The sequence below is a fragment of the Syngnathoides biaculeatus genome, chromosome 4 (genome assembly GCF_019802595.1).
Source record: "Syngnathoides biaculeatus isolate LvHL_M chromosome 4, ASM1980259v1, whole genome shotgun sequence".
Classification (NCBI taxonomy): domain Eukaryota; kingdom Metazoa; phylum Chordata; class Actinopteri; order Syngnathiformes; family Syngnathidae; genus Syngnathoides; species Syngnathoides biaculeatus.
The window spans coordinates 20,049,364-20,075,747 of NC_084643.1; the positions used below are offsets into that span (position 1 = coordinate 20,049,364).

Here is a 26,384-nt window from a genome sequence, read left to right on the forward strand (position 1 = left end):
GGTCAGGACCATGAATTTGAAAGCACTATTAGAATAAACGCCAGGGAACAAATGGATGCTGATTAAGGTTTTAATTCCTCCTTTACAAGTTGTGCTGTGAATATGTGGCAATTCATTTCCGCACAATCTGTTGTCTGAACAGAAAATCGATTGAGAAGAGGCAGAAGGCAGTCTCTTTCCTCAGTGCTCTAGTCTCTCTGTTAAAGGTCTTGACAAATGACAAAGCTATTTTTTTTTTTTTTTGCACAGAAACATTTCACACAAACTCATTGAAGAATATCATGCACCAAATGGAACATGATACATTCATACTGTAACTTTCCAATTGCATAGCATTGCCTCTGACATTCTTGGTGTACGAAATCATGTAAACAGTCTTTCAGATTAATTCAAACGAGTTCTTATCGCATGGTGTAAATTACTTTCCTGCTACCTCCACAGTAGTAAAGATGATCTTTCATTACGTGGTGACATTGTTATTATAGAGGTTTATCTTCCTTGTTTATTTTCTGGTGCAACACACGCCTTATTAGTTCCACCAAGATTTGCTTGGTTCTTGACATTTCTCTGCATAACTTCAGTATTTCACAATGTGCCACTGATGGTGTAGTTGTACCTACGCATGACTTTGGTGTGAGCAGTATGGGATCAATTCCTGCTCATTGTTAGTGTCGATATGTGCCCTGCGACTGACTGGCGACCAGTTCAGGGTGTAGTGTGCCTTTCCTTCGATGTTAGTTTGGACAGGCTCCGGCACTCCCGTGACCCTTGTGGGGATAAGTGGCTTGGAAACTGGACATAGACATTTCATAACATACTAATAGTCCCGTCTTTCTGAAAATGCATAAGTCCAAATAGTGACCTCCTTCAAATCAACCCCTCCCCCTCTCTAATAGTCTACACTGGGCCTACTATTTGAACCAGTCAAAATATAAATTAAATTAATAAAAAATTCACAATAGGAGCATTGGTAACATAATTTTCCAAACTAGAGTGTTCTTTTTTTTTTTGTTGTTGTGTTGTTTTTTGAAATGGTTATTTTCACTCTCAGTGTTACACTTTAAAGAATGGAGTCACCCAATTCTTTGTGGAGCATATTGAAGTTGTGTTTATTTTACTTCTGTAAACACCACAGAATACACATTTAGCTTACAGCACATAAATAGCATCTCAATAACAGCACTCATACGCTATACATTTCCTTGTAATGCAGGTTCTTCCGCAAATTGAATCACACAGCAAATAAGCTAAAAAATGTACTGAACAAAACTCTTTGAAACAACATATTCTGCTACACGTTAACCTTCCAATCTTTTCAGTTAGTATTCAATAAAAATACCAATATTTAAATAAATGACCACTGGTTTTACAGAGACTTTCATTCATTAACTATCTTTGAAAAAAAAACGAGGACAGAGTTGTTTCCACGGAACGCACACGGAAGCGATTTCGGCCACATGTTAACCTCTCTGCTGCAACAGACTGTTTAGTTTAGTTTTTTAAATACGCATTGTTCTCAAATAAGACAATTTGGCATTAAAATACTTCTTGGTAATTTGAGATTGAGAAGAATAATTCCTACCTGAAATGAAGCGATCGCTACAGAATTGTGTGTGTATTTTAGTTGGCCACCATCCATCATGTTTAATTGCTGAAATTCATCGATATTTTCTGGTATTCCATAGAATGATCTCTTTGAATCTCTGTCCCGTCTGTTGTGACAACCAACAGCACAACAGGTCTTGGCCAATATGAAAACTCTGCTCTGGTTCAATGCCTCCCGCAGTGGAGAGCAGTTAGGTTTGACCGGCAATATGGCACCGTGCAAAATTTGACGTCATGTGCACGAGCTCTATACGTTTCCCTATACTGCAGCTTCTTCTGCGAATTAGTTGGGCAACGTCAGCTGACGACTGCTACACAGGGCCCTCAGCTGGCGAATTGCTGTTACTATAAGAACGAACACACTTAATCAAAGCAAATATTTTATACATGTCCAGAGTCACACAAGAGTTGAATTTGAGGGGTAAACGATTTTTACAAATGTTGTGTGTTGTGTATCGGGTGGGCCAAAAATAATAATCTTTATAACTGTACATGTTATTCATGTCTTAGCCATTCCACTCCAAACACTATGTGCCACATCAACATGTCCCGACTTCACATTGACCTATGTCCATGTATGTACTGAATTTACTGTATGTGCATATGTAAATATGTGGCTCTGCGCATTCATGGGGGTGTTTTGTGGGGGTGGGAGGGGTAGGTCTTGTGATTCTTCCCATTTTAATTTGCTGTGATTCGATTTGAGACTGCGGCACAGTGGAAAACTGGTTAGAGCATCTGCCTCACAGTTCTGAAGACCAGATGAATGGATGGATTATTTGAGACCTGGAAAATTGCCAGATATTTTCCATTTCATTCCCATACCACACGAAACAACTGCTTCTCTCTCAATAATCAAATTTTTAATACTCCACTTTGAGTGTGGATCTTTATTAATGTTCCCTAGCCACAGTAAACGTATACTTCACCGCGAAGATTTAACGTTTAGTGTGTGATGCACACAAACAACGGTGTTATCTTCTGCCATTCACTGTTTTCAGATTTCAGTCATCGGTGAACATAGTGAACTTTTTTTTTTTAAACATCCACTATGATACCCATTCGTCTCCAAAAGTGGTTATTTCAGAATCGTGCAGTTTATTTACACAGTTATTATCCATTGATAGTTCAAATTGGGTCTATTGTTGGATTTCAATTGGTTCCATTATTGCCATTTAAAACCATAGAAAATGTAAACTACATTTTGTGCCTTTGATACAAACTACTTTGTATAATACGCTCATTTTTAGTTCTATTGTTGTTCTTGTTGACTTGTCGCCAACCAATCGCAGGGCAAATAGAATCAAACATCCAGTTGTACTCACATTCACACCTACAGGCCATTTAGTCTTCAGTGGAAACCGAAGTGTTGGGGAGAAAACCCATGCGGGCATGGGGAGAACATGTTAATTCCACACAAATGAGACCAGATTTGAACAGTCCTCAGACCTGTAAGGCATAAGTGCAAACCAAGTCTTCCACCATGCCACCATTCTTACCTTATTGTCCTTAAAATTTTAGATAAAACAAATTGTTCAACTGCCAACTTCTGGAGAGTAAGTAGCTGGCAGAGAGTTTGGTTTTTTTTTTGTGTAAATTTATTAGAAAAATAATCCACCCGTTGAAAAATAAAATAAAATGGGGCATAAATATTTTTTTTTCATACTTTTAAACATGATCAATGGTACTCAGGGTCCGGATTTAATGTATGTCACTTTCAAACTTCATTCCAGCAAAAAAAGCTGTGGCCCTCTTTTTAGCGGATTTGAATGCATCACAAGGCATAGCGAGTCCTACTTCACCATTCCACTTTTAAGAGAGCTTGGCCACTGAGCCCTTGCACTGATTACTCGTGTTACTTAATTATACATTTGGACCCACCACACAGTCGACAAAAGGCTGCTGTGCCACCATTGACCCAGCTTCCTCCTCCAGATCCCAAGTCTTAAAGGGAGTCAAACAAAATAAAGAGGGTCCACTTAAATATGTTGCCATTGGGACTTAATTGACAGATTGAAGGCCTTTTTTCACAGGTGCTCTTTCCCTCTCCTCTATTCACTCAAATTTTGCTGATTTTAATGCACCGTGCTGTGAGGTCCAGTAAGACTGGCCTGCAGCTCAACCACTCCTGCTTTCACAAGTTTCTTTCATTTAGTTGTTTCAAAGCATCTCAAAGAGTTACCAGCAAAGATTCTTCAGTGAACAATATTAGAACTGCTGAAAGGTGCTGGTTTAATTTGATCCAACCTAAAAATGTTATTGTGTTTATATAACTGGTAGCCTTGACTCCACTTTTTACTTTTTCTTTCAGATTCAGCCCAAAATATTTTCTGTTATTCTGAAATTGCTAACTTCATTACTGTAGATAAGATTTTCTTTCTGTGAACATTTCAGGGTTAAAGACCTGAAGACCTCAGTTATACCAGCCAGAATACTGCTTTCAATTTCTGGCAAAATAGAAGATAATTCATTCTTTGACCATGACAGACATGGCATATTTTTGAAAGCAGGCTTGTTATTAATTTCCTTTACCATTTTACAGATGTGAATACAATTTAAAGACTGGTATTTGTCACAAGGTGGATTGGTAAATACCACACTTAATAGCCTCTAAGGACACAGACAGTCAAAGCTCTGTGTCCTTGAGATACTATTGTCCAATTTAAAAGCACAGTTAAAGGCTACATGACAAGCAACCACTGAATGTTAAGTCGTTGAATGGGCTCTTTATAAAAGAACTCACTGTGTAGAATGATTCGCTATTTCATCTTTTGTATGTGTACAGCATTCAATTTGTCACAGAAACAGCAGAATTGCTCTGTGTGCCTGTTTTGCTTTTGAAACTTGAAAACCTCCCAGAGATTACGAGACTTTTCCTTTCTCCGTTCATCCTGTCAGTGAATGAGAGGTTGTACACAAAAATAACATCTGCATTGATTATGAGCTGCAAGGGGAGCCTAATGAATAATTCCTTACATTCCCTGTCTACCTCTTTTGTCTTATAGTGTGACAGTGAGAGTGACATTGACAACAAGGTAAGGCTGCTTTCGCTGTGTTTATGCACCCAACAAAAGGTAATTTGGAAGTGAATAGGAGGAAGGGATTCTTAGTTTAGTGGGACAAAGATGAGAGGGAATAGGCATTCTGTCAGTCCTACCACTGCAGTTACATTTACAAGACAAGAAAGTGCCGTGGAAAATCCAGGGATGTTTCCAAGATCGGCATTGCTGTGTGTAAAGGAATGTGGATTTTTTTGTTGTTGTTTCTGTGTGTCCCACATAACTGAATAACTTGTGGAAGTGAAGTAAAGAATAGTTTTTATAGGTATTTCTTAATAGGTTGCCATCATTCCTACTGGAATCATATGACAGTCTGATGCAGTATTATTTTAAAGACTGCAGGGTAGATAATGTACAGGTAGAACAAGAGTTCTCACAGAGTGCAGACCCTCACCAAGGTTTAAACCAAAGCGACTTGTAATTCACTGAGTTAACATCTTTTGGTTTTGGTATTTTGGATCTGGACCAAAAATGATAAGATTCTGAACATGTTGGACCATTACAGTTGAATTATTTTAAAATTTGTTATCTATATTATCTGGACAAAATCTGGTCTCATGTTACATTTTTCTTTGATCAAGCATCGCCAAAGCAAATAGAAAACATTATTTTGTAATGGGGCACAATTTTCAGCTTTTTATTAAATGATTGTCATCAACAATGTCACTGTGGCATCGTTCCCAAATTGTATGTAAACCTTTTTCAAATAAGAATTGCAAAGAATACCTATCAAAAAAGCAACATCCAATGGCGCAATCCACTATTACTGTAAACACTGGGGATGTTTGCAGAAAACATGCACACAGCCGCTTCAATGATGAAAAATATCACCTCCTTTGTGGTTGAGGTAAATATTAATCCAATACAGATTTACTGTATTACAAAAACTGAAGCTGATTTGTTCATCCTTGCATTAATCCTTATCTTCAGGTACCTGTGGCACCTTAGGCGTGTTATGCACATATCCAATCAAATGTCATATCATCAACTCTTAATGACTTGACATTTTGACAGATGAATACAATCACTCAAGCCTCTTTGTGTTTGTTTAGCACAGACTTGGTAGTGGCTGGTTGGTGCCAGTCACCCGCTTATGAGATACAATGCCTTTAGGGAACCTCACACATTCTAATTCCTTTAGAATTTAGCAATTACTCCTTGGTAAATGAATGAGATAGCATGTCTAATCTCCTGTAAGCTTAGCTCCCAGTTCTGTAGAACCCTATAAATAGTACATTGATAGCAGACCCAATTTGCATTAAGTGCAGCCTGGCTTGTCAATATTCTTTTATCTCTTTATTCGAGTAAGAAAGGAATAAGGCTGCAAGCTAGCTGACGCAACACAGTCACGTCACAAGCCTGTCAGTCGTCCTCCACCACCATGGCATCACTGCAGGGTGTGAATAAGAAATGTAATGCAATGAAGAGGCTCTGTATGTTTTCTTTTGTTTTTACCCTCATACAGTACTAGCTGGCGGCACAGTGATGCAGCTGTAAAGTGTTGGCTTCACAGTTGTGAGGTCCAGGGTTCAATCCTGTGTGGAGATTGCATGTTCTCCTCGTGCCTGCATGGATTTTCTGCCTCCTCCCCGTTGTCAGTTGGGATAGGCTCCAGCACTCCTGCAACCCTTATAAGGATAAGCGGCTAAGAAAATGGATGGATGGATGGATCCATGGATGGATGGATGGATGGATGGATGGGTACAGTATGAGCTCCATATAACTTTAGAATTATAGACCTGTAGCCTGATTTACAAACATTCCAAATAGTGGCTGCTAAATTACATGGTCACTCTAGGACCCCCTATTTCATTGGCCTGAAGACTAGTTAGTGACCTGATGTTGACTGGAGTCTCCACTGGCCACTGAGATGCTGCCAAATATTCAGCTGCCAAATTGTCGAACCATTATTGCTCAGTTTTACATTGTGTCCAGTCTTATCTGATTTACCTATAATCAGTGTGTCATAGAGTGAAACATAATGCATAATCCATCCATCCATCCATCTTCTGAGCCACTTATCCTTATGAGGGTCGCGGGAGTGCTGGAGCCTATCCCAGCTGTCATCGGGCAGGTTACAGGGTACACCCTAAACTGCTTGCTAGCCAATTGCAGGGCACATGGAGACATACAACAGTCGCACTCACTATCACACCTAGGGGCAATTTTGAGTCTACAATGAATGGATGTTTTTTTGGGATGTGGGAGGAAACGGGAGAAAACTCACACAGACACGGGGAGAACATGCAAAGTCCACACAGGCCAGACCAGGATTTGAACCCCAGACCTCAGAATTGTGAGACCACGCTCTAACCAGTTACGCCCACCGTGCCGCCCTGAATAGAGTCAATCAAATTAAATATATGCTTTTACAGGACAAACTAGTCATGGTGCTGTCAAAAATGGTGGAAGAGCATTCTGGATCAGCTAGTCTTTAGAGATTTCTTTGAACAGTTTTAGAAGATGTGGCCTGCGACTGACTGGCGGCCAGTTCAGGGTCTAGGCTGTCTTTCACTGGAAGTTAACTGGAATATGCTCCAGGGCCCGGCAACCCTGAACAGGATAAGCAGTGCTGACAATGGATGGATGGATAGTTTAAGACTATAGCTCTCTCAGTTAAACATCACCATGAATTGAGTTTTCCAAAGGATTTTTTTTAATTTAAGTGTTTTTAAAAGATCGATCCCTAACAGCTCAAGTTGTTCTTAGAGTGCTGTGCTAGATAACAAATCAGAGCAATGTTTTAAACCAATGTTACAAATCTTGGTGTCATTTAGGTTGTAAGGTTGGACAAGACTGCATCCTCTAATTATGTCTCATTAGCTTGTCAAAGAAATGTTATGTTTACTAATCATGTTGTAGAAGACGAGAAACAGATTAGATGTTCCCTTCCCAGCCCTTGTAAACCTCCAAGAGATATGTGTGTGTATATAATGTCTGAATCAAAAACAGATGTGAAAATTATGTGGAACTAACAAACCGTGCCAGTGAGAACATTATTTTTGTGTGATTCAGTTCTGGGGTCATCAGGAGCTTTCACTTGAGGTGGTACAACATCACCATCATTCCACATCAGTCTAGGTGAGATGAGGAATAATGCACACATTGATAGTTTAGAGCACTGGTGTCAAACTCAAAGCGCGGGAGCCAGATCTGACCTGCCACATCATTCTATGTAGCCTGCAAAAGCAAATGCTTCGACGATTCTTGTTGAAATCTGTAACAAAATTTCTAGTAGACATTCATTCATTTTCTACTGCTTAGCCTTACTAGGGTCATGTGCGTGCTGAAGCCTTTCCCAGCTGACTCTGGGTGAGAGGCAGGGTACACCCTGGTCTGGACGCTAGCCATTCGCAGAGCACATAAACAACCAACCATGCGCACTTACATTCATACCTATGGACAATTTTAGTCTTCAGTTAACCTACCATGCATGTTTTTGGGAGGTAAATTGGAATCCCTGGGGAAAACCTAGACAGGCACAAGAACATGCAAACTCCACACAGGCGAGGCCAGATTTGAACCCCAGTCCTCGGAACTATAAAGCAGTTGCACTAACACGTCATCCACCGTTTTGCCTATAATACTTCATCCATCCATTTTTTTAGCCACTTATCCTAACAAGGGTCACGGGAGTGCTGGAGCCTATCCCAGCTATCAACGGGTAGGAGGCACGTTACACCCTGAACTGGTTGCCAGCCAATCGCAGGACACATTGAGACAAACAGCCACACTCACAATCACACCTAGGGGCAATTTAGAGTGTCCAATTAATGTTGCATGTTTTTGGGATGTGGGAGGAAACCGGAGTGCCCGGAGAAAACCCACACAGGCACGGGGAGAACATGTAAACGCCAAACAGGGAGGGCTGAGATTGAACCTGGGTCGTCAGAACTGTGAGGCCAACGCTTTCCAGCGTCTCCACCGTGCTGCCCCTATAATAGTAATTTGAAATAATTAATGACAAATCACAAAAAAATTATTTTTATAGTAACTTGGTCAGTAGTTGAACAAACTACTATCTACTCCTGAAATAGTAAGCTTCTTTCAGCTTGTACCTTTTGAGGTCACCACAGTGTGTCATCGCAGATGAATGCACATATATGTTTGGCACAAATTTTTTTACACTGGCTACCCTTCCTGACGCAGCCCTACTCAGGGAGTGGAGGCCCCAGTGGGATATGAACCAACAACCCCTGGTTTACCAAACCAGTGCTCTAACCACTGAGCTATGGGGCCTCTATCTGCTCCTGAAATGAAAACTAATCATTCATCAATATGAAAAATATGAGATTGAAGCTTTTCCAGTCGTACCGGCCCTCTGAGGGAAACAATGTGACGCTTGAGAAAAATTAGTTTGATATCCCTGGTTTAGTGTGCCATAAAATTGAAAGTGATTAATTGTAGCTTCTAATAATGCTGATGCTATTATCAAAGTACTTTATGAAGTCATTACTTGTGAGAGTTATGTGAATAAGTTGATCAATAAAGTTATGACTTGTTGGCAACTGTGCTCAAAACGTTTTTTGGGCTTGGTTTTAAAAAGATGAGAAGGGCACTCCATGTTGCATGTGTGGTGTAAAAGAAAGTGAGACAACATCATGGTATGACATCAGCAGTGGCTTTTTCATTTTCTTCAGAAACAGATATTATCCTAAAATGCAATAAATACTATGAGAAACAGTTCCCATTGACAGAAATTTCTGTGGAATGTAATGTGAAGTTACTGACATCAGCTATTAGCTAACGTGGATAAAAGATGATTGAAAGTGACTGGATTCCGTTCACTGAAAGACAAAGAATTTCATCTGTAACAGTTAGTAGTCTTGCTAAACCAGCAGCGACCATTTTCTGCTGCATTTTTCCAGATTATGAGCCAGATGACCACACGCTGTTTTTCGCACATTAACTTCATTAGACCGTTGCTTCCAGGTGCATCCTCAAGTGTGGTCAGATACACTATATTTGAATAAAACAATGAGACGTTGCCAAAAATCAGTTATGATCACTGCACCTTATGATGACTTCTAAGGGACTGTGTTCCAACACTTGTTGTACTGTATTAAATTAAGAAAAATATTGGTCCAATACCATGACAATAATCACAGGACTTTCTGACCCAAGGGGCTTGAGTTTGTTTGTCAGCAAATAAAATTGACCCGCCATAACAATAGGGTAACTTACACAATATAATGGAAGTCAATACAATAGCTGATTTTGCAGTCATATTGAAAGGTACTGCATCATAATGACAGCCATATTTAATATTTTGCTGATGTCCATTACATGAGAGAAAAACATATTTGGAACAGCTCAGAGTGTAATCCTGTATAAGGTGTCCACTACAGTTAAAAAAAAAACAATGACGAACATATTGTTAAATAATTACCTCTGATACGATTGATCAATATTGAACATTATAACCCTTGTAGGCAGGGGTGGCCAACCAGTCAGAGATGAAGAGCCACATTTTTCACTGTGTAATGGCAAAGAGCCACATCTTACACATCAAGGCGCTGAAGAGCCACAACATACATATGAACATCATTCCCACCCAAACGTACCTTTGCTGAGCCAGATTTATTTTAAATGTCACACACCAACATGATAAGAAAAAAATGACTCGTATAGAGTACCAAGACCACAGGCCAGTAATTTTGTCATGAATAGGGCTCGAGGGCGGACACAAATACACGACTCCAGAGACAAGTAGACAGTACAGAGGTAACCTTTCTTTGGTCCAAGGTCAGGGACCACGCAGACAGTCCAAACAAGCAGAGGTAATAGAAACAGCAGGCTTACAGGGGTCGTCAAAAGTCAGGCAAACGGGAGAGCGGGAACGAGGCATCAATGGTAACGATCTGGCAGAGGACTAGTCATCCCCCGGGTCCTATATATACTGAGAGTAATCAGCCGGGACAAGGTGCAGGTGTGCGCTCACTAATTGGCTAGCCACGCCCAGCCTGGGCAGGCAGCCAAGAGCATGACAAATTTAAAGAAAAATGAATTTGTGTGCTCTCTCACGCAGACAAACTACAAATCTTGTATGTAACAAATCTCCACCTTGAGGCAGGATAGGGACACAATGTCTGGGCCCAGCGCTATGTTGATCTTTTGTTGTTTGAAGATCTGCCTCATGTCCCTTTAATGGATTTTAAACGGTGGAGTTGAAGATGTTGAAGTTGTTGAAGTGGACGGTGGTGCGACGACTACAAGATTTTATTGCAGCAGTCTGACATAGTGCAATCGCGAAAGATCATATTTGTCCTGTAGTCTAATCCGCGCATGACATGCAGTTTTTCAGCACACCTCGTCTCTCCCATTGTGCTGTTTTTTTTTTATATAATTATCGGCTGTCTGATATTTACAATACTATGCCAGAAAACATGAAAAAAACTATAAGTACGACTATATAAAAATAAACTTGCTTTTAGATATTAGATACTAGCTTTTAGATACAGATACTGAGTAAATTTCTTTCTATTCAATTGCCAGTAGAAAATGGAAAGAACAATTGATGGTGATGGCCATTTCCTCTTCCACTTAGCTTGGCGGCAGTATTGTGCTGCATCCAGCTGCTTGCTTCTACAGTACTCAAACTGTACAGTGGTCCTTAACTTGGATATCATAGAAACGCGGGGATTGGGTGATTCAGCCTCAGGGGTTCGTCTGAGGTCAAAACACTCAGTGTGTGTCTGTGTGTGATTGTGTGTGCTTCTGCGTGTGTGTTGCCTTTTCATACTGCACTTAGCCAGCAAAAGAATCCCTTTATTGTCCGTAAGTGCTGCAAAAGCCCCATGGATGGAGTGCCGCATATTGTCATTTAGCAACATTCAAGGTAGGTTTTTACTGTTGTGGCGGGAAAACTCAAGTTGAACTCAACTTGGGAGCATTTACAACAGGACATCAGACTGCACATCCAATAGGAGAGGGGTTGGCAGAGTGCTAACAACATACAATATGAGTTAAAAAATATTTACGTTGCAGCCACAATTGTGGGGGCAAGGTTTTCCTCAAAGGCAATGCGCGTACTTTAAAAGTAAATCATGACTTGCTTGTTTCTCAGTTGATTTTTGATGAGGTTTACTTTTTTGTCAATAATCAAAGCATATTTTAATAAACATTTTAAAAAAACAGGAACGCAACCCCACATATGAAAGGTTACTCCCAGTTCTTTTGTACGCAGCATAATGTGCAGTCATCCTTGTTGTTTTGGTTTCAATTTAGGGTTTAGGGTCAATTTAGGCAAGCAAGCAGACACAACAGTCACGTCACGAGCCTGTCAAGACATCCTTCACCTACATGGCATCACTGGAGGGTGTGAATAACAAATGCAATACAAGAAAGAGGCTCTGACTGTTTTTTTTACCCTCATACAGTACTACCTGGCGGCACGGTAGGGCAGCTGTAAGTGTAGTCCTCACAGTTCTGAGAAACAGGGGTCGATCCCACCCCTCCCTGTGTGGAATTTGCATGTTCTTCCCGTCCCTGCGTGGGTTCTCTGTGGGCACTCCAGTTTCGTCCCACATCCCAAAAACATGCAAACATTGATTGGACAATCTCAATTGCCCCTAGGTGTGATTATGAGTGCGGCTGTTTGTCTCTATGTGTCTTGCGATTGGGTTAGGGTTAGGGTAAGCAGGTAAGATGGATGGATGGATTTATAAAGGTGGAGTCCGCTGATACTTTCTTAACAGCTTAGCATCTTTGTTTCCGCACAACTCAAAGGGGTGTGTTCTATCTACTGATTGTTTATATCTGTGGTGCTACCAGTAATAGACCAATCAGCAGGAAAAGCAACCATGCCATTTCCTGGTTGACCACTATGCAATCACTATGAGTAAACTACTCTAATTAAGCTTCCACAGGAGGGCCGCCGTCCTTGACAAACCCATTGATTATAAAGTCAAATTTACTTGAAATTCACTGGACAGCTCAGTTCTGCATTGTTTAAATCCATATTGTGTGGTTTACAGACGCCATCTTTCTATTCACACAATATGCTCAGAAGGTTTGTGGCCTTTTAAGTGTGTTTTTGGCTATTTTTGGAAAAATTTGTGGATATGTGGCTGTGACCTGAGTGGATGCGTCATTTCCAGAAAAAAAAAAAAAAACTAAAATACCACGGCTGTTGGAGGAAAAGCGTTGTTACATGTGAATTTAGACTAACATCCCCTTCGCTCTAATCATTAAAATGTGACACAGCAGTTGTATTGTGTTTAAGACAATTTAATCACAGGCACGATAAAACAACTAACACAAAATAGAAGTTCAAAGACCAAGTAGTTGAGCCAAACGGCGAAGAGCCACCTGTCACGGACGAGACTCGGGGGTGGACCCAAATGCACGACTCAGGTGAGAGGTAAGCAGTGCGGAATAAGCCTTTATTCGTTCCAATGTCGGTTACCAGGGAGTCAGTCCAAACACGCAGCAAGATCAGTAACGGCAGGCTTACGGGGTAGGTCGGGAGACAGGCGTTGGTCGGTACACGGGAGGTAGACGTCAGGAGTACGGTAGTGCGGGAACGAGGCATGAGAGGCAACGATCTAGCAGAGTCTCTGTCGTCCCCCGGGTCCTATATGTACTGGATCTAATCGGAGGTCATGAGGCGCAGGTGTGACCCTTCCGATTAGACGGCCACGGCCAGCCCTGGCTGGAATCCAGGATCATGACAGTACCTCCCCCTCAACGGCCGGCTCTGGACGGCCCAGGCGCATCAAGGTGAGCCGCGTGAAAGTCCCTGATGAGGGAGCGGTCCACGACGAAGCGGGAGGGGATCCAAGAGCGCTCCTCCGGGCCATATCCCTCCCAGTCCACCAGGTACTGAACCCCCCTCCCTCTGCGGCGGGAAGACAGCAACCGGCGCACGGTGTACACCAACCCACCGTCGACCATGCGGGGGGGCGGGGGGGACTTGAGTGGAGGAGCCAGCGACGACGTGCGATTCGGGCGAAGTCTGCTGACGTGGAACGTAGGGTGCACCCTCATCGACCTGGGCAGTTTCAATGAGACAGCGACCGGGTTAATAACCTAATCACCGACAGAGCAGGAGTGTGGAGCGTCCGCGGGACGGTCGCTGACGAAGCAGGAGTGTGGAGCGTCCGGGGGCCGGTCGCCACTGGCACTCCCGAGCACGGACGAGAAGCAGCTGTGGAGACGTCGCCACCTCCTGGACAGCAACGTGAGGCGTCATTGGGTCGGTCCCCACTGCCACGTGAGCTTGCAGTGCATCCGCTGAAACAGCAACGTGGGCGTGGCGCGGCGGCGAATCCGTTTCCAAGGCAACGTGAACGAGAGTCGGCAGAGAGTCAGTCGAAACTGACACGTGGGAATGTCTCGGGAGCGGGTCAGTTCCAACTGCCGCGTGAACTCTGCTTGGAACAGACAAAACCTCAACGTGGGAATGGCGAGGAGGGGGGTCAGTTTCCACAGCTACGTGCACTTGGCGAGGTGGCGAGTCCGTTCCCACTGCGACGTGCACTTGACGAGGTGGCGAGTCCGTTCCCACTGCGACGTGCACTTGGCAAGGGGGTGGGTCAGTTTCCACGGCAACGTGAACCTGAGTAGGCGGAGAGTCAGTCGAAACTGACACCTGGGCGTGTCTCGGGAGCGGGTCAGTTCCAACTGCCACGTGAACCTGCATCAGCAGCGAGTCCATCGCGATGTCAGAGTAGCTCGGCTGGTTCGCCAATCCTTGCCGGACCTGGGCCGTGAGAGCCGCCAATTCGGCGCTCTGCTGCTTTATCTCCGCCCGCATTTCACGATAGAACACCTTGTGATTTGGCGGCTCCTCCTCCCTCTGGGCTGGAAGCTTCGCCACCAGCTGCGGGTCTGTGGGCTTCGCCGTTGCCGGCAAGGAGTGGGAGGACTGTGTCTTAGTTCCCGCGCAGCGGGAGGCACAAGGGAACGCCCGGCCGGGGCGTCTCCTCTGGCCGCCACTCGGAGGTCCCGGGTAGATGGCCAAACGGGTTCCCTCATACAGATTGGTGTACTTGGACTTACCGGGCGAAGACGCTCGGGTGCTGGAAACGCGGGGAGGTGAAACAAACTGACTGGGATGAAAGATCGGACGAGCAGATTCATAATCAGAATAATCAGAGTCGTACTCCGGCAACCGGTCATACAAATCACGGTCCTCCTCATATTCCAAAATGTCAGAGTCCAGAAGAATATGAGGAGCCGGACGGGTCGTGTTCGGGACGTATTCATACCTCGCTGGCGGAGCGTAAGACATGGAAGCGGAGGACGTCAGGGAGCCTACCCGGATTGGACAGGCTTGGTCCTCCGGCAGAATGTCTACCTTGCGTCGGTCCCGGCGACGCTGGGTCTTTCCTGCTGGGTCCTGTATTGGCCAGTTCGTTCTGTCACGACCCATCGGAGCGAGAGTAGGACCCAAATGCAGGAACTCGGAAGACGCAAGGTAGTTCAAGAAGAGACACGTTTATTATATGCAGAGGTAGGGGATCGAGCAGGCAGTCCGGTGCAGCATCGGTAGTTGGGACGTCGGGCGAAGAGAGTAGGTGAGCGGACAGGCAGGAGTCGGTACACGGGAGAACAATCAACGCAGGCAGAAGTAACGAAGGAGTCAGGCTTACAAGGTTGGTCGGAGAACAGGCGAAGGTCGGTACACACAGGTTCAATCAGGGATACCGGAGCACACGAACGGGACATGAAGATCATACGAACTGGCCCCGGCCGGTTGTCATCACGGTCATATAAATCCACAGCATAATCAGGCTGCATGAGGCGCAGGTGTGTACCCTCCAATCAGCGCACCTGCGCGGACACCCGCACAGCTCGTGCTGAAGCGGCAGGATCATGACACATAAATAGGCTGATGACTATTCACAAAAATATGCGTCACCGATGTCCACGCCCACAATCGCTCATCCTGTCACTGCAACACAAAGACAAACAATGAAACAACAGGGCCATAACACTTTAAAACTAAATTTTGCACTCCTTTAAAACAGACCTATGACTATGAAAATCTGTACCATTAAATAGCTTGACATGGAAGATCTTTAGCTGCTATAAAAGCTCTCCTCCATGCATCACCTAAACTAAACTTTTGACAAAGCTCAGACCCTCTAAGCATTGAAGAGCCAGAAACAGAAATAGCGTGAGATTCAGCTCTTCTGAATTACTTTATTCACTCTCCTTATCTCCATTAGAGCCTACTTTTCCATAGTCTCTGATTCCAATATTATTTTCTAGAATCTGTCAAGTGGTATAGTGGCAGGTGATATGAGGTTTTATTTCAGCAACATCATCTCATTTGGAGGAGTCACTTACAATATCATGCTTATAAGCCTCTCATGCTGCGGCTTTACATTTCTGCCACATTAACACTCAAATTTCTATCATATATCATGTCGATAAATATAATAATGGAGACCCATCCCTACTTCCAAACAAGTTGAGTTCCAGAAGGGTTTTTGTATTTTATTATTACATTAATACTAATAATTAACATGGTCTTAAGTCATTATTTTGTGAGAAGATGCCTACTTTAGGTTTGCTTGCCATTTCCCCGGAAGATGCTCACACCTTTGGACTTCACCACACCACCATAAATACTCATAAGACGTCTGCTGCGCATGCTCAGGAAACATCGTCCTTCGCCCTTGGTCAGTAGTGTGCCTCCTTCACACAGCAAGGGACAAGGTTTTTTTTTTATCACACAAAAAATAAGAAATGTCATAAACAGCTATAATACAGAAAAGTACTTGTTACCAAAATGATGTGGGGATGGTGTAGGATGGAAATATCGCCCCAAAAAATTAATTAATCTTACACATGAGTCTGTGACTCCAAATGTTTGTAAGTAGGGTAGTGTCTGTTTTTGTATATATGTAAATACTTTGTGGGTGTTTTCCCTCTTTTACAGTGCCTTGTGAAAGTATTTGGCCCACTTGAACTTTTCAACCTTTTGCCACATTTCAAGCTTTAAACATAAAGCTATAATATATTTTTTGTCAAAAATCAACAACAAGTGGGACACAATAGTGAAGTGGAACCAAATTTATTAGATATTTTAAATTTTTTTTAACAAATAAAAACCTGAAAAGTGTGGCGTGCTGTATTATTTGGCCCCTTGCATTAACACTTGTAGCGTCACCCTTTGCTACAGTTACAGCTGCAAGTAACTTGGGGTATGTTTCGATCAGTTTTGCACATTGAAAGGATGAAATTCTTGCCCATTCTTCCTTCCAAAACAGCTCGAGGTCAGTGAGTTTGGATGGAGAGCGTTTGTGAACAGCAATCTTCAACTCTGCCCACAGATTCTCGATTGGATTCAGGTCTGGACTTTGACTTGGCCAATCTAACACGTGGATTCATTTATGGGTGAAAAATCCCATTATAGATTTTGGTTTATGTTTTGGATCATTGTCTTGTTGGAAGATAAATCTCTGTCCCAGTCTCAGGTCTTTTGCAGACTCTGACAGGTTTTCTTCCAGAATGATCCTGTATTTGGCTCCATTCATCTTCCCATCAATTTTAACCATCTTCCTTGTCTCTGCTGAAGAAAAATAGGCCCAAAGCATTAGGCTGCCACCACCATGTTTGGCAGTGGGGATGGTGTGTTCAGGGTGATGAGATGTGTTGCTTTTACACCAAACATATCGTTTTGCATTGTGGCCAAAAAGTTCAATTTTGGATTCATCTAACCAGAGCACCTTCTTCCATCTTTTTGTATCCAAATCCGGGTTTGACATCTCCACAACAGTATCTCGGACCTGCCTGGTGTGTTCCTTGGTCTTCATGATGCTCTCTGCACTTTAAACATAACCCTCAGACTATCACAGAGGTGGTGGATTTATACGGAGACTTGATGACACACAGGTGAGTTCTATTTATCATCGAGGACTGAAGTGAACTGTGGAAAGGATAATGGACACCCCAGCAACTCTCCCTGGAATTTACTGCGAGCAAAACCACAATATATGGGACATTTAAAAAGGAAGACACACCAGCACCAGGAGATTACCAAAGAATCTGGCTGGCCTGTGTTGCGGGCAACCTCAACACCAATTGAGCAGCCATGGACAGTCGTTACAGCGAAGAGCAAGAAAAAATAATGCGAGTTAGAGCAAAATATTGATGTCAGACTTACAAATATATTTGAGGCACTCTTACAAGACGCAGGCCAAGAATGCTCATCCTCCACCACCACTGAAAGGTATGGAATTAAATCATCAAAGAAAAAATTGGGACCCCAAACACTAATAGTTTGTGATGGAGCCACCAAGGATGTAAAACGTTTTTGCAGTGAGTGAGCCACCAAAGTACTGTGTTTTACTAATGACAAGGTGTCTGGTATCACTCAATCCTGGGGATCACTGATCAGCACCCAACTGTGAAATCTGTCATCATACACACAGGGGCCCTGAATGTTCTCAAGAGGCAATCAGAAGTACTGAAGTGAGATTTCATTGATCTAACAAAAAAGCAAGGGATGGATGCTGAGGTTTTTCTAAGCGGACCTCTCCCGCTTGTACAATCTGGAGATGAATGTTTTTTGAGGCTCCATCAACTGAATAGATGGTTGGGCTAGGTGTACACTGCACTACCCGTGAGTTTCATTGACAATGTCTGACTTTTTTGGGAGTGTAAAAATCACTCATGAAGACTTTCTGTAAATTGACTAATATTTACCGGGTCTTTTCCAGAATAACTAAGACCCCTATGAAGATCAGGCATTTTTCATCCCTGTATTTACAAAAAGATATGGCACCAAAAAAGTTGAACTTCCAACTTAGTGAGGATAAAATGTGAGTCTATCAAACCATTCTCTCCAGCCATCTATGCAAGACTAGCTCTTTTTACCGATTCTTCCAAAAGTTCAGACAACCTCTATCTCTATTAGGAAAAGGTACATTAATGAGAGTACTGCCACTACGTTTATGGAGACTGTGGCTGTGCCACAGACAGTGAATGCTGAGACAGTTGATGAACTTTTGGACAATTTCACCTCAAAAATCACAAATGCCATGATTGCTGTCGCTCCTGTTAAAACTAAGACCATCCTGAGGTGACCTAGAACACCGTGGAGGAGCACAATAATGGTCAAGAGATATAAATCAGAGTGTAGGAAAGCGCAAGAAGAGAAAAACTATGAATGACTATGAACTCTACAGACAGTGTCTTTAGAATTTTAACCAAGAGTTAGTTAGAGCTAGACAGCAACACTTTTCTGAAATCATTGATAAGAACCTCAAAAATACTCTTGCTCTATTTGCTGTGATTAACAAGCTTACAAACCCCCAAATGAGATAGATCCAAAACTCGTAAGAGCTGACAAATGCAATGAGTTTTCCTGTTATTTTCGTGAAAAAATGCAATCCATCAGGTCAAATGTTACCACAAATCAGCAAAAAGATAGAATGATCTCACATCTGAAGCCACCCAGAGAAAACTATGAACCTGTGAGAATATGATACAGTTGACCAAAAAACTGTAGAAAAAAACTGTTAGGAGTTGAAAACATCAACAAGCTGTCTCAACACAATACCATCTGACTTTTTCAAAGCTATTGTGAAGGCATTGCTCCCTGATTTGCAGCAAATAATCAATTGCTCACTTCAGTCTGGCGAGTTTCCCAAAGCTCTTATAGTAGCTGCTATTAAGCCTCTTCTAAAAAACAGAGCACTGGGCGATTCCATGTTTGCGAGCTATAGACCCATCTCAAATCTCCCGTTCATAGCCAAGATTCTTGAGAAAGTTATTTTTAATCAACTCAGCAATTTCTTGAATTTACATGGACTTTTTGACAAGTTTCAATCAGGTTTCTGAACTCATCACAGTACAGGATCTTATCAAAGATCTTATCTGCTCTTATCAAATTGCTAAATGATATAAGGTTGAATACTGACTCAGGAAAAGTGACAATTTTTGTCCTGTTGGATCTCAGCACAACATTTGATACAGTCGATCACAATATACTGCTAAACAGGTTGGAAACGTGGGTAGGACTAAATGAAATGGTCCTACCTGGAGGAAAGGAGCTACTTTGTGACCATTGGAGGTGCTCGGTCTCAGCGAATGGCAATGACCTAACGGGTCCCTCAAGGGTCCGTTCTTGGACCTCTCCTGTTCAGCCTCTATATGCTACCCTTGGGTCAAATTCTTCAAAACTTTAATTTTGACAACCATAGCTATTGCAGATAACACACAGTTATATTTAGCTGTGTCTCCAGATGACTACAGTTCAATTGAGGTACTGTGCCACTGTCTAAATCAGATAAATAAGTGGATGAGCCAAAATTTTCTTCAACTAAATCACAACAAAACGGAGACAATTGTTTTTGGCAATAAAGAAAACAGAATTGCTGTTAGTAAACACCTGGACTCTCCATCTTTAAAACCCTAGGACCAAGTCTGAAACCTTGGTGTTCTGATTGATTCCGACCCTACTTTCAACAATCATATCAAATCAATCACAAAAACTGCCTTCTACCATCTGAAGTAGTATATACTGTATCTAGAGTGAAGTCTTGTATATGTCAATTAGACCAGGAAAAGCTCATCCATGCTTTTATCTCTAGTAGACTTGACTACTGTAATGGTCTTCTGACTGGACTCCCCAAAAAAGAGTATTAAACAGCTGCAGCTCATCCAGAATGCTGCAGCTCTCGTTCTGACCAAAACAAAGCAGTCAAAGCATATAACTCCAATCCTAAAGTCCTTGGACTGGCTTCCAGTCAGCTTTAGAATAGATTTTAAAGTTCTGCTACTGGTCTATAAATCACTAAATGATTTAGGTCCTGAATACATGAAAGAAATGCTTACAGAATACAAACCCAGTACAGCTCTGAGATAAACTGATTCAGGTCAAATACTGGAGTGGAGAGTCCAAACCAAACATGGTGAACCAGCATTTAGCTATTATGCTGCACACAAATGGAATAAGTTGCCAACAGAGGTGAGGTCAGCCCCAAGTGTGAATGTTTTTAAATCCAGGTTGAAAACTCTTCTTTTTTATAATGGTTTTTAGAAAATATCTATTTTTTGATCATATTACTTGCAATGTATGCAGTTTTAACAGTCTTTTTTAAATGTTTGTCATTTTTGTTGTTTTTATCCCATTTTAAATGTTTTTTTTCTCTTTGTTTTCAAATGCCTTTCATCATGTAAAGCGCATTGAGTTACCTTGTGTATGAAATGCGCTAAACAAATAAATTTGCTTTGCTTTGCTTTGCTTAGCATCAGTCAACATTGTCATTCAGAGATCCTCACTGAACTTCTGGAGTGAGTTTTCTGCACTGGAAATCAAGGGACCGAATAACATTGCACACTCACTTTTCAATTTTTTATTTGTTAAAAAGTATAAAATATCCAATAAATTTCATTCCACTTCACAATTGTGTCCCACTTGTTGATTCTTGACAAAAAATGAAAATATTATATCTTTATGTTTGAAACCTGGAATGTGGCGAAAGGTTGAAATGTTCAAGCGGGCCAAATAATTTCACAAGGCAAGGTATGTATTGTTCTTGGATTTTGTCTGTTTCAAGCAGTTTCAGTCTTGGAGAAGGGCAAAATCTTTTGTGATGCAAAAAATTATGAAGGGGAAATCCCACCACACATATACTTCTGATCACCAACCTTTAGAAAATATGCAGATTCGTCTGTAACAACAAACAGGCGATCCACCAGGCCGCTCTGAACCTCTGACATATTTTTATATGGATGGGAAAAATGGACCGTCTTAATGTTTCGACACGTAATCATCCGTCCTCATCTCTTTAATGAAATTAGATTAAGTTCACCTGGGATAGAGCTGAGAAAGCAGAATGGCTCACCACCTCCTTTAATCTAAAACCAATTTGCCAGTAATATTCCTTTCCCTGCAGTTGGGATTTGCCGGCCCTGATTCAAAATGGAGGAGGAACGAGATGAGACCCGAGCTGCCTGGTTGCATTCAGATCCCCATAGGCTCTGAGAAATTAGAACTGACACAGGCAACACAGGCAACACAGGCCTTAATATGGAGATGTCATTTTTTTTCTCCTCTTGATGTGGACTATGTGGCTCTCTTACACTTTGGTTTATTTATCCTCTTATTTCGTCTTTCATTTCCATTGGTTAGCATAACGGGGAAACCCCAAGGGAGACAAAATTACTCCTAGAAAGATTAAATATTTTTCCCCCAAAAGGGTAATTTAGTCTCTGATTAAGATAGTGTGAGGACTTGGAGCCTCTATTATGTCGGAACAGCAAAATGAAAATTAGTTTCTCGTCATCTATACTTTTGGTCAAGAATGCCAGGTGGTGTCAATATATTATTTATGTCATGATCCTGGATTCCAGCCAGGGCTGGGCGTGGCCGTCTAATCGGAAGGGTCACACCTGCGCCTCATGACCTCCGATTAGATCCAGTACATATAGGACCCAGGGGACGACAGAGACTCTGCTAGATCGTTGCCTCTCATGCCTCGTTCCCGCACTACCGTACACCTGACGTCTACCTCCCGTGTACCGACCAACGCCTGTCTCCCGACCTACCCCGTAAGCCTGCCGTTACTGATCTTGCTGCTTGTTTGGACTGACTCCCTGGTAACCGACATTGGAACGAATAAAGGCTTATTCCGCACTGCTTACCTCTCACCTGAGTCGTGCATTTGGGTCCACCCCCGAGTCTCGTCCGTGACAGAACGATCTAGCCAAGAACATGGACCCAGCCGACTCTGAAGCCATTCGCCGTGTGCTGCAAGTGCAGGGCAAACGCCTGGGTGACCAAGAGGCTGCTCTCCAGGGTATGACTCACCAGATCCAGGAGCTCTGCACCCAGCTGCAACCGTGGCTAGCCTCCCAAGCTAGCGCGGCCGCTCCTGTGCCTCCCCGTGCCACCATCACTCCGCTCTCTCGACCAGAGCGGTTCTCAGGCGACTCCGGTAACGTCAAGCCCTTCCTGGCGCAGTGCGATCTCCACTTTGAGCTGCAAGCTTCCGCTTTTCCCACGGACCGCTCCTGGATCGCCTTCGTCATTTCCCACATGACAGGGAGGGCGGAGGCATGGGCCACCGCCGAGTGGAGCCGTAACTCGGAGACCTGCCACTCATGGGCGAGCTTCGTCTGCGCGCTCACCCAGGTGTTCCAGTATGCGGCTCCGGAACGCCAGGCGGCGTCGTCACTCATGACAATTCGCCAGGGGCGTCGCCGCGTGTCCGACTACGCCATCGAGTTCCGGATTTGGGCTGCCGAGAGCCGCTGGAATGAGGAAGCCCACCATGACGCGTTTTACGAGGGACTGTCCCCACAGATCCGTGGTCACCTCGTGGCCATGGATCTTCCGCCTTCGCTTAACTCCCTCATCGCATTGGCCCTCAAGGTGGACCAGTGCCTCACCGTGCAGAGACAGATGGAGGGCCTGAGGGAGGAGGAGAGGGAGAGTCGCAGTCCGGTTGTTTCCGCTTCCCGGCCACCCGTGTTGTCAGCTTCACCGGAAGCCATGCAAGTGGAGGGGCTTGGCAGCTCAGCGGAGGAGCGCTTACGTCGGCGACGAGAGGGACGCTGTTTTTACTGCGGGCGTTTGGGACACTTGATCGCCCGTTGCCCGACTCGACCAGGGCATTCTGACATCAGGATCGCTACTCCGGTGAGTGTGCGGTACACCGCGACGGGGTCAGGGAGGTCCCTTCTTCACCTCACCTTGGGAACGGACTCCCGTTCATGCTCTGTGATGGCTTTTATAGATTCTGGGTCGGAAGCAAACCTGATAAATCCCCGCGTGGTCGAGGAGCTGGGGGCAGCAACCTTTCCCACGCAACGTTTTCGTCACGCCTATGCCGCCAACGGCAAGTTCCTTTGTCGGGTTACACATCGCACTCAGACGCTACGTATGAGCTTTCCGGACGCTCACTCGGAGCGTATTAGCTTTCATGTCTTCGACGGACATAGTAGCGAAATCATCTTGGGCAGCCCGTGGCTCAAAGAACATAATCCGCACATAGATTGGACCACGGGTCAGATCAAGACTTGGGGAGGGGACTGTCTCAGTCGCTGTGTCGCTGTCCGGAGAGACAGGGGTATTCAAGTTGCGCCGGATCGGCTAACAGAACCTAGTACCGCCCTGGACCTGACCGCAGTGCCCTCCTGCTACCATGATCTACGGGAGGTCTTCTCTGAATCTAAAGCAAAGTCTCTGCCGCCACATCGGTCATACGACTGCGCGATTGAACTCCTGCCAGGCACCTCTCCTCCCAGAGGGAAACTGTTCTCTTTAACCGGACCAGAGCATCAAGCCATGAGACTACATCGAGGACTCGCTGGCAGCCGGACTCATTCGCCCCTCATCCTCACCAGCCGGTGCGGGGTTTTTTTTGTCAAGAAGAAGGACTCCACGCTGCGACCCTGCATCGACTACCAAGGCCTGAACGACATCACAGTCAAGAACAGGTACCCTTTGCCGCTTATCTCTACAGCATTCGAACTCCTCCAGGGAGCCCGGATCTTCACCAAGCTCGACTTGCGCAGCGCTTACCATCTGGTGCGGATTCGGGAAGGGGATGAGTGGAAGACGGCGTTCAACACCCCCACAGGGCACTATGAGTATCTGGTGATGCCCTTCGGACTGACAAACGCTCCGGCCGTCTTTCAGAACTTCATTAACGACGTGCTTCGGGAGTTCCTGAACAGATCTGTCTTTGTTTATCTGGATGATATTCTCATCTTTTCAGCAGACCTAACCTCTCACATTCAACAAGTCAGAGAGGTGCTCCGGCGTCTGCAGCAGCACCAATTATATGTGAATATGGAGAAGTGTGAGTTCCATCAGGCATCCGTGTCCTTCCTGGGCTTCGTCCTGGCTGAGGGAGAGATACGGATGGATCCCGGGAAGGTCGACGCGGTGCTGCGGTGGCCTACCCCCACCAACAGGAGGGACGTGCAGAGGTTCTTGGGATTTGCCAATTTCTATAGGAAATTCATAAGGAACTTCAGTTCCGTGGCCGCTCCTCTGCATTCGCTCACTTCGCCAAATACCACCTTCGACTGGTCCGGGACCTGCCAGGAGGCCTTCGGCAGGCTCAAGGCAAGTTTCACTACTGCGCCCGTTTTCATTATTCCGGATCCCGATAACCAGTTGGTGGTGGAGGTGGATGCATCGAATTCAGGAATCGGAGCAGTCTTGTCGCAGATGAGTCCCAGGGATGGAAGGTTCCACCTGTGCGCGTTCCTGTCTAGAAAGTTGACCCCGGCAGAGAGGAACTACGACGTGGGAGATAGGGAACTGCTGGCGGTCAAGAGCGCGTTGGAGGAGTGGCGGCACTGGCTGGAGGGCTCGCAAGTACCGTTCATGGTCTTCACGGACCATAAGAACCTTGAATACCTGAAGTCTGCGAAGAGGTTGAACGCCCGTCAGGCCAGGTGGGCCCTATTTTTCACCCGCTTCCACTTTAAGGTGTGTTTCCGCCCAGGCTCCAAAAACGGCAAGCCGGATGCACTCTCGCGGATCCACGAGGGAGGGCGTACGGATTCAGACGCCGCAACTATCCTGCCAGCGGGGTGCTTCGTGGCCGGTTTCACCTGGGCGATCGAGTCTCTCCCAGAGCCTCCTTCACCCGCGGATTGTCCGTCGGGCCGCCTGTTCATCATCCCATCTCTGCGGGGAGACGTCATCAACTGGGCCCATACCAACAAGGCGGTCTGCCACCCGGGTATGGCGAAGACACGTTCAGTGGTCGAACAAAGGTTCTGGTGGCCTAACCTCAGAAAGGACGTAAGGGAGTTCGTCAACGCCTGCCCGGTGTGTGCTGCCAATAAGACTTCCCGCCTACGGCCTGTTGGTGAGTTGCAACCCCTGTCCATCCCCTTTCGTCCGTGGTCACACATCGCGCTGGACTTCGTCACCGGCCTGCCGCCTTCTCAAGGGAACACAGTGGTGCTGTCCATAATGGACCGTTTTTCCAAAATGGTCCACTTCGTGCCGCTTCCGAAGATCCCGTCGGCCAAGCAGACAGCCCAGTTGGTATTAGACGAGGTTGTCCGTTACCACGGCCTACCCCAGGACATCGTTTCGGACAGGGGTCCGCAATTCAGCGCCCGTTTCTGGAAGGAGTTCTGCAAGTCGGACATCGGGTCATCACCCAGAGTCTAACGGCCAGACTGAGAGGATTAACCAGGAATTAGAGACCGGTCTTCGATGTCTGGCATCCAGGGACCAGAGCACGTGGAGCCAGCACATCAAGTGGGTGGAGTATGCCCACAATTCTCTACCCTCCGCTTCAACAGGTATGGCTCCACTCCATGTCGTGCATGGGTATCCTCCGTCCCTGTTTCCTCCACTGGTCACAGAATCCACAGTTCCGTCGGCCCTGGCCATGGTGAGACGCTGCAAACGGACCTGGGAAGCAGCTCGGAGGACACTGCTGCGCATGAGCAGCGCCTACAAGGCCGCAGCAGACCGCAAGAGGAGGGCCGCACCAGAGCTCAGAGTGGGACAGCGAGTGTGGCTCTCCACCAAAGATCTCCCGCTGAGGACGGAATCCCGCAAACTTGCTCCCAGGTTCGTTGGCCCGTTCCCTGTGTCCAAGGTTATTAACCCGGTCGCCGTCTCGTTGAAACTGCCCAGGTCGATGAGGGTGCACCCTACGTTCCACGTCAGCAGACTTCGCCCGAATCGCACGTCGTCGCTGGCTCCTCCGCTCAAGTCCCCCCCGCCCCCCCGCATGGTCGACGGTGGGTTGGTGTACACCGTGCGCCGGTTGCTGTCTTCCC

General features: G+C 44.9%; 2 protein-coding genes across 2 annotated transcripts in view; one reads left to right on the top strand and one right to left on the bottom strand.

Annotated features, from left to right (window-relative positions):
* The window catches only part of LOC133499116 (uncharacterized), a 30,486-nt gene extending 19,964 nt beyond the window's left edge, over positions 1-10,522 (bottom strand). Inside the window, exon 1 of the transcript XR_009794550.1 lies at positions 10,467-10,522. The gene's annotated coding sequence lies outside the window, so the exon portion shown is untranslated. The remainder of the gene's footprint in view (positions 1-10,466) is intronic.
* The window catches only part of fbrsl1 (fibrosin-like 1), a 440,559-nt gene that overhangs the window by 291,159 nt on the left and 123,016 nt on the right, over positions 1-26,384 (top strand). Inside the window, exon 6 of the mRNA XM_061816688.1 lies at positions 4,611-4,640. Coding sequence (XP_061672672.1) covers positions 4,611-4,640 — 30 coding nt within the window. The remainder of the gene's footprint in view (positions 1-4,610; positions 4,641-26,384) is intronic.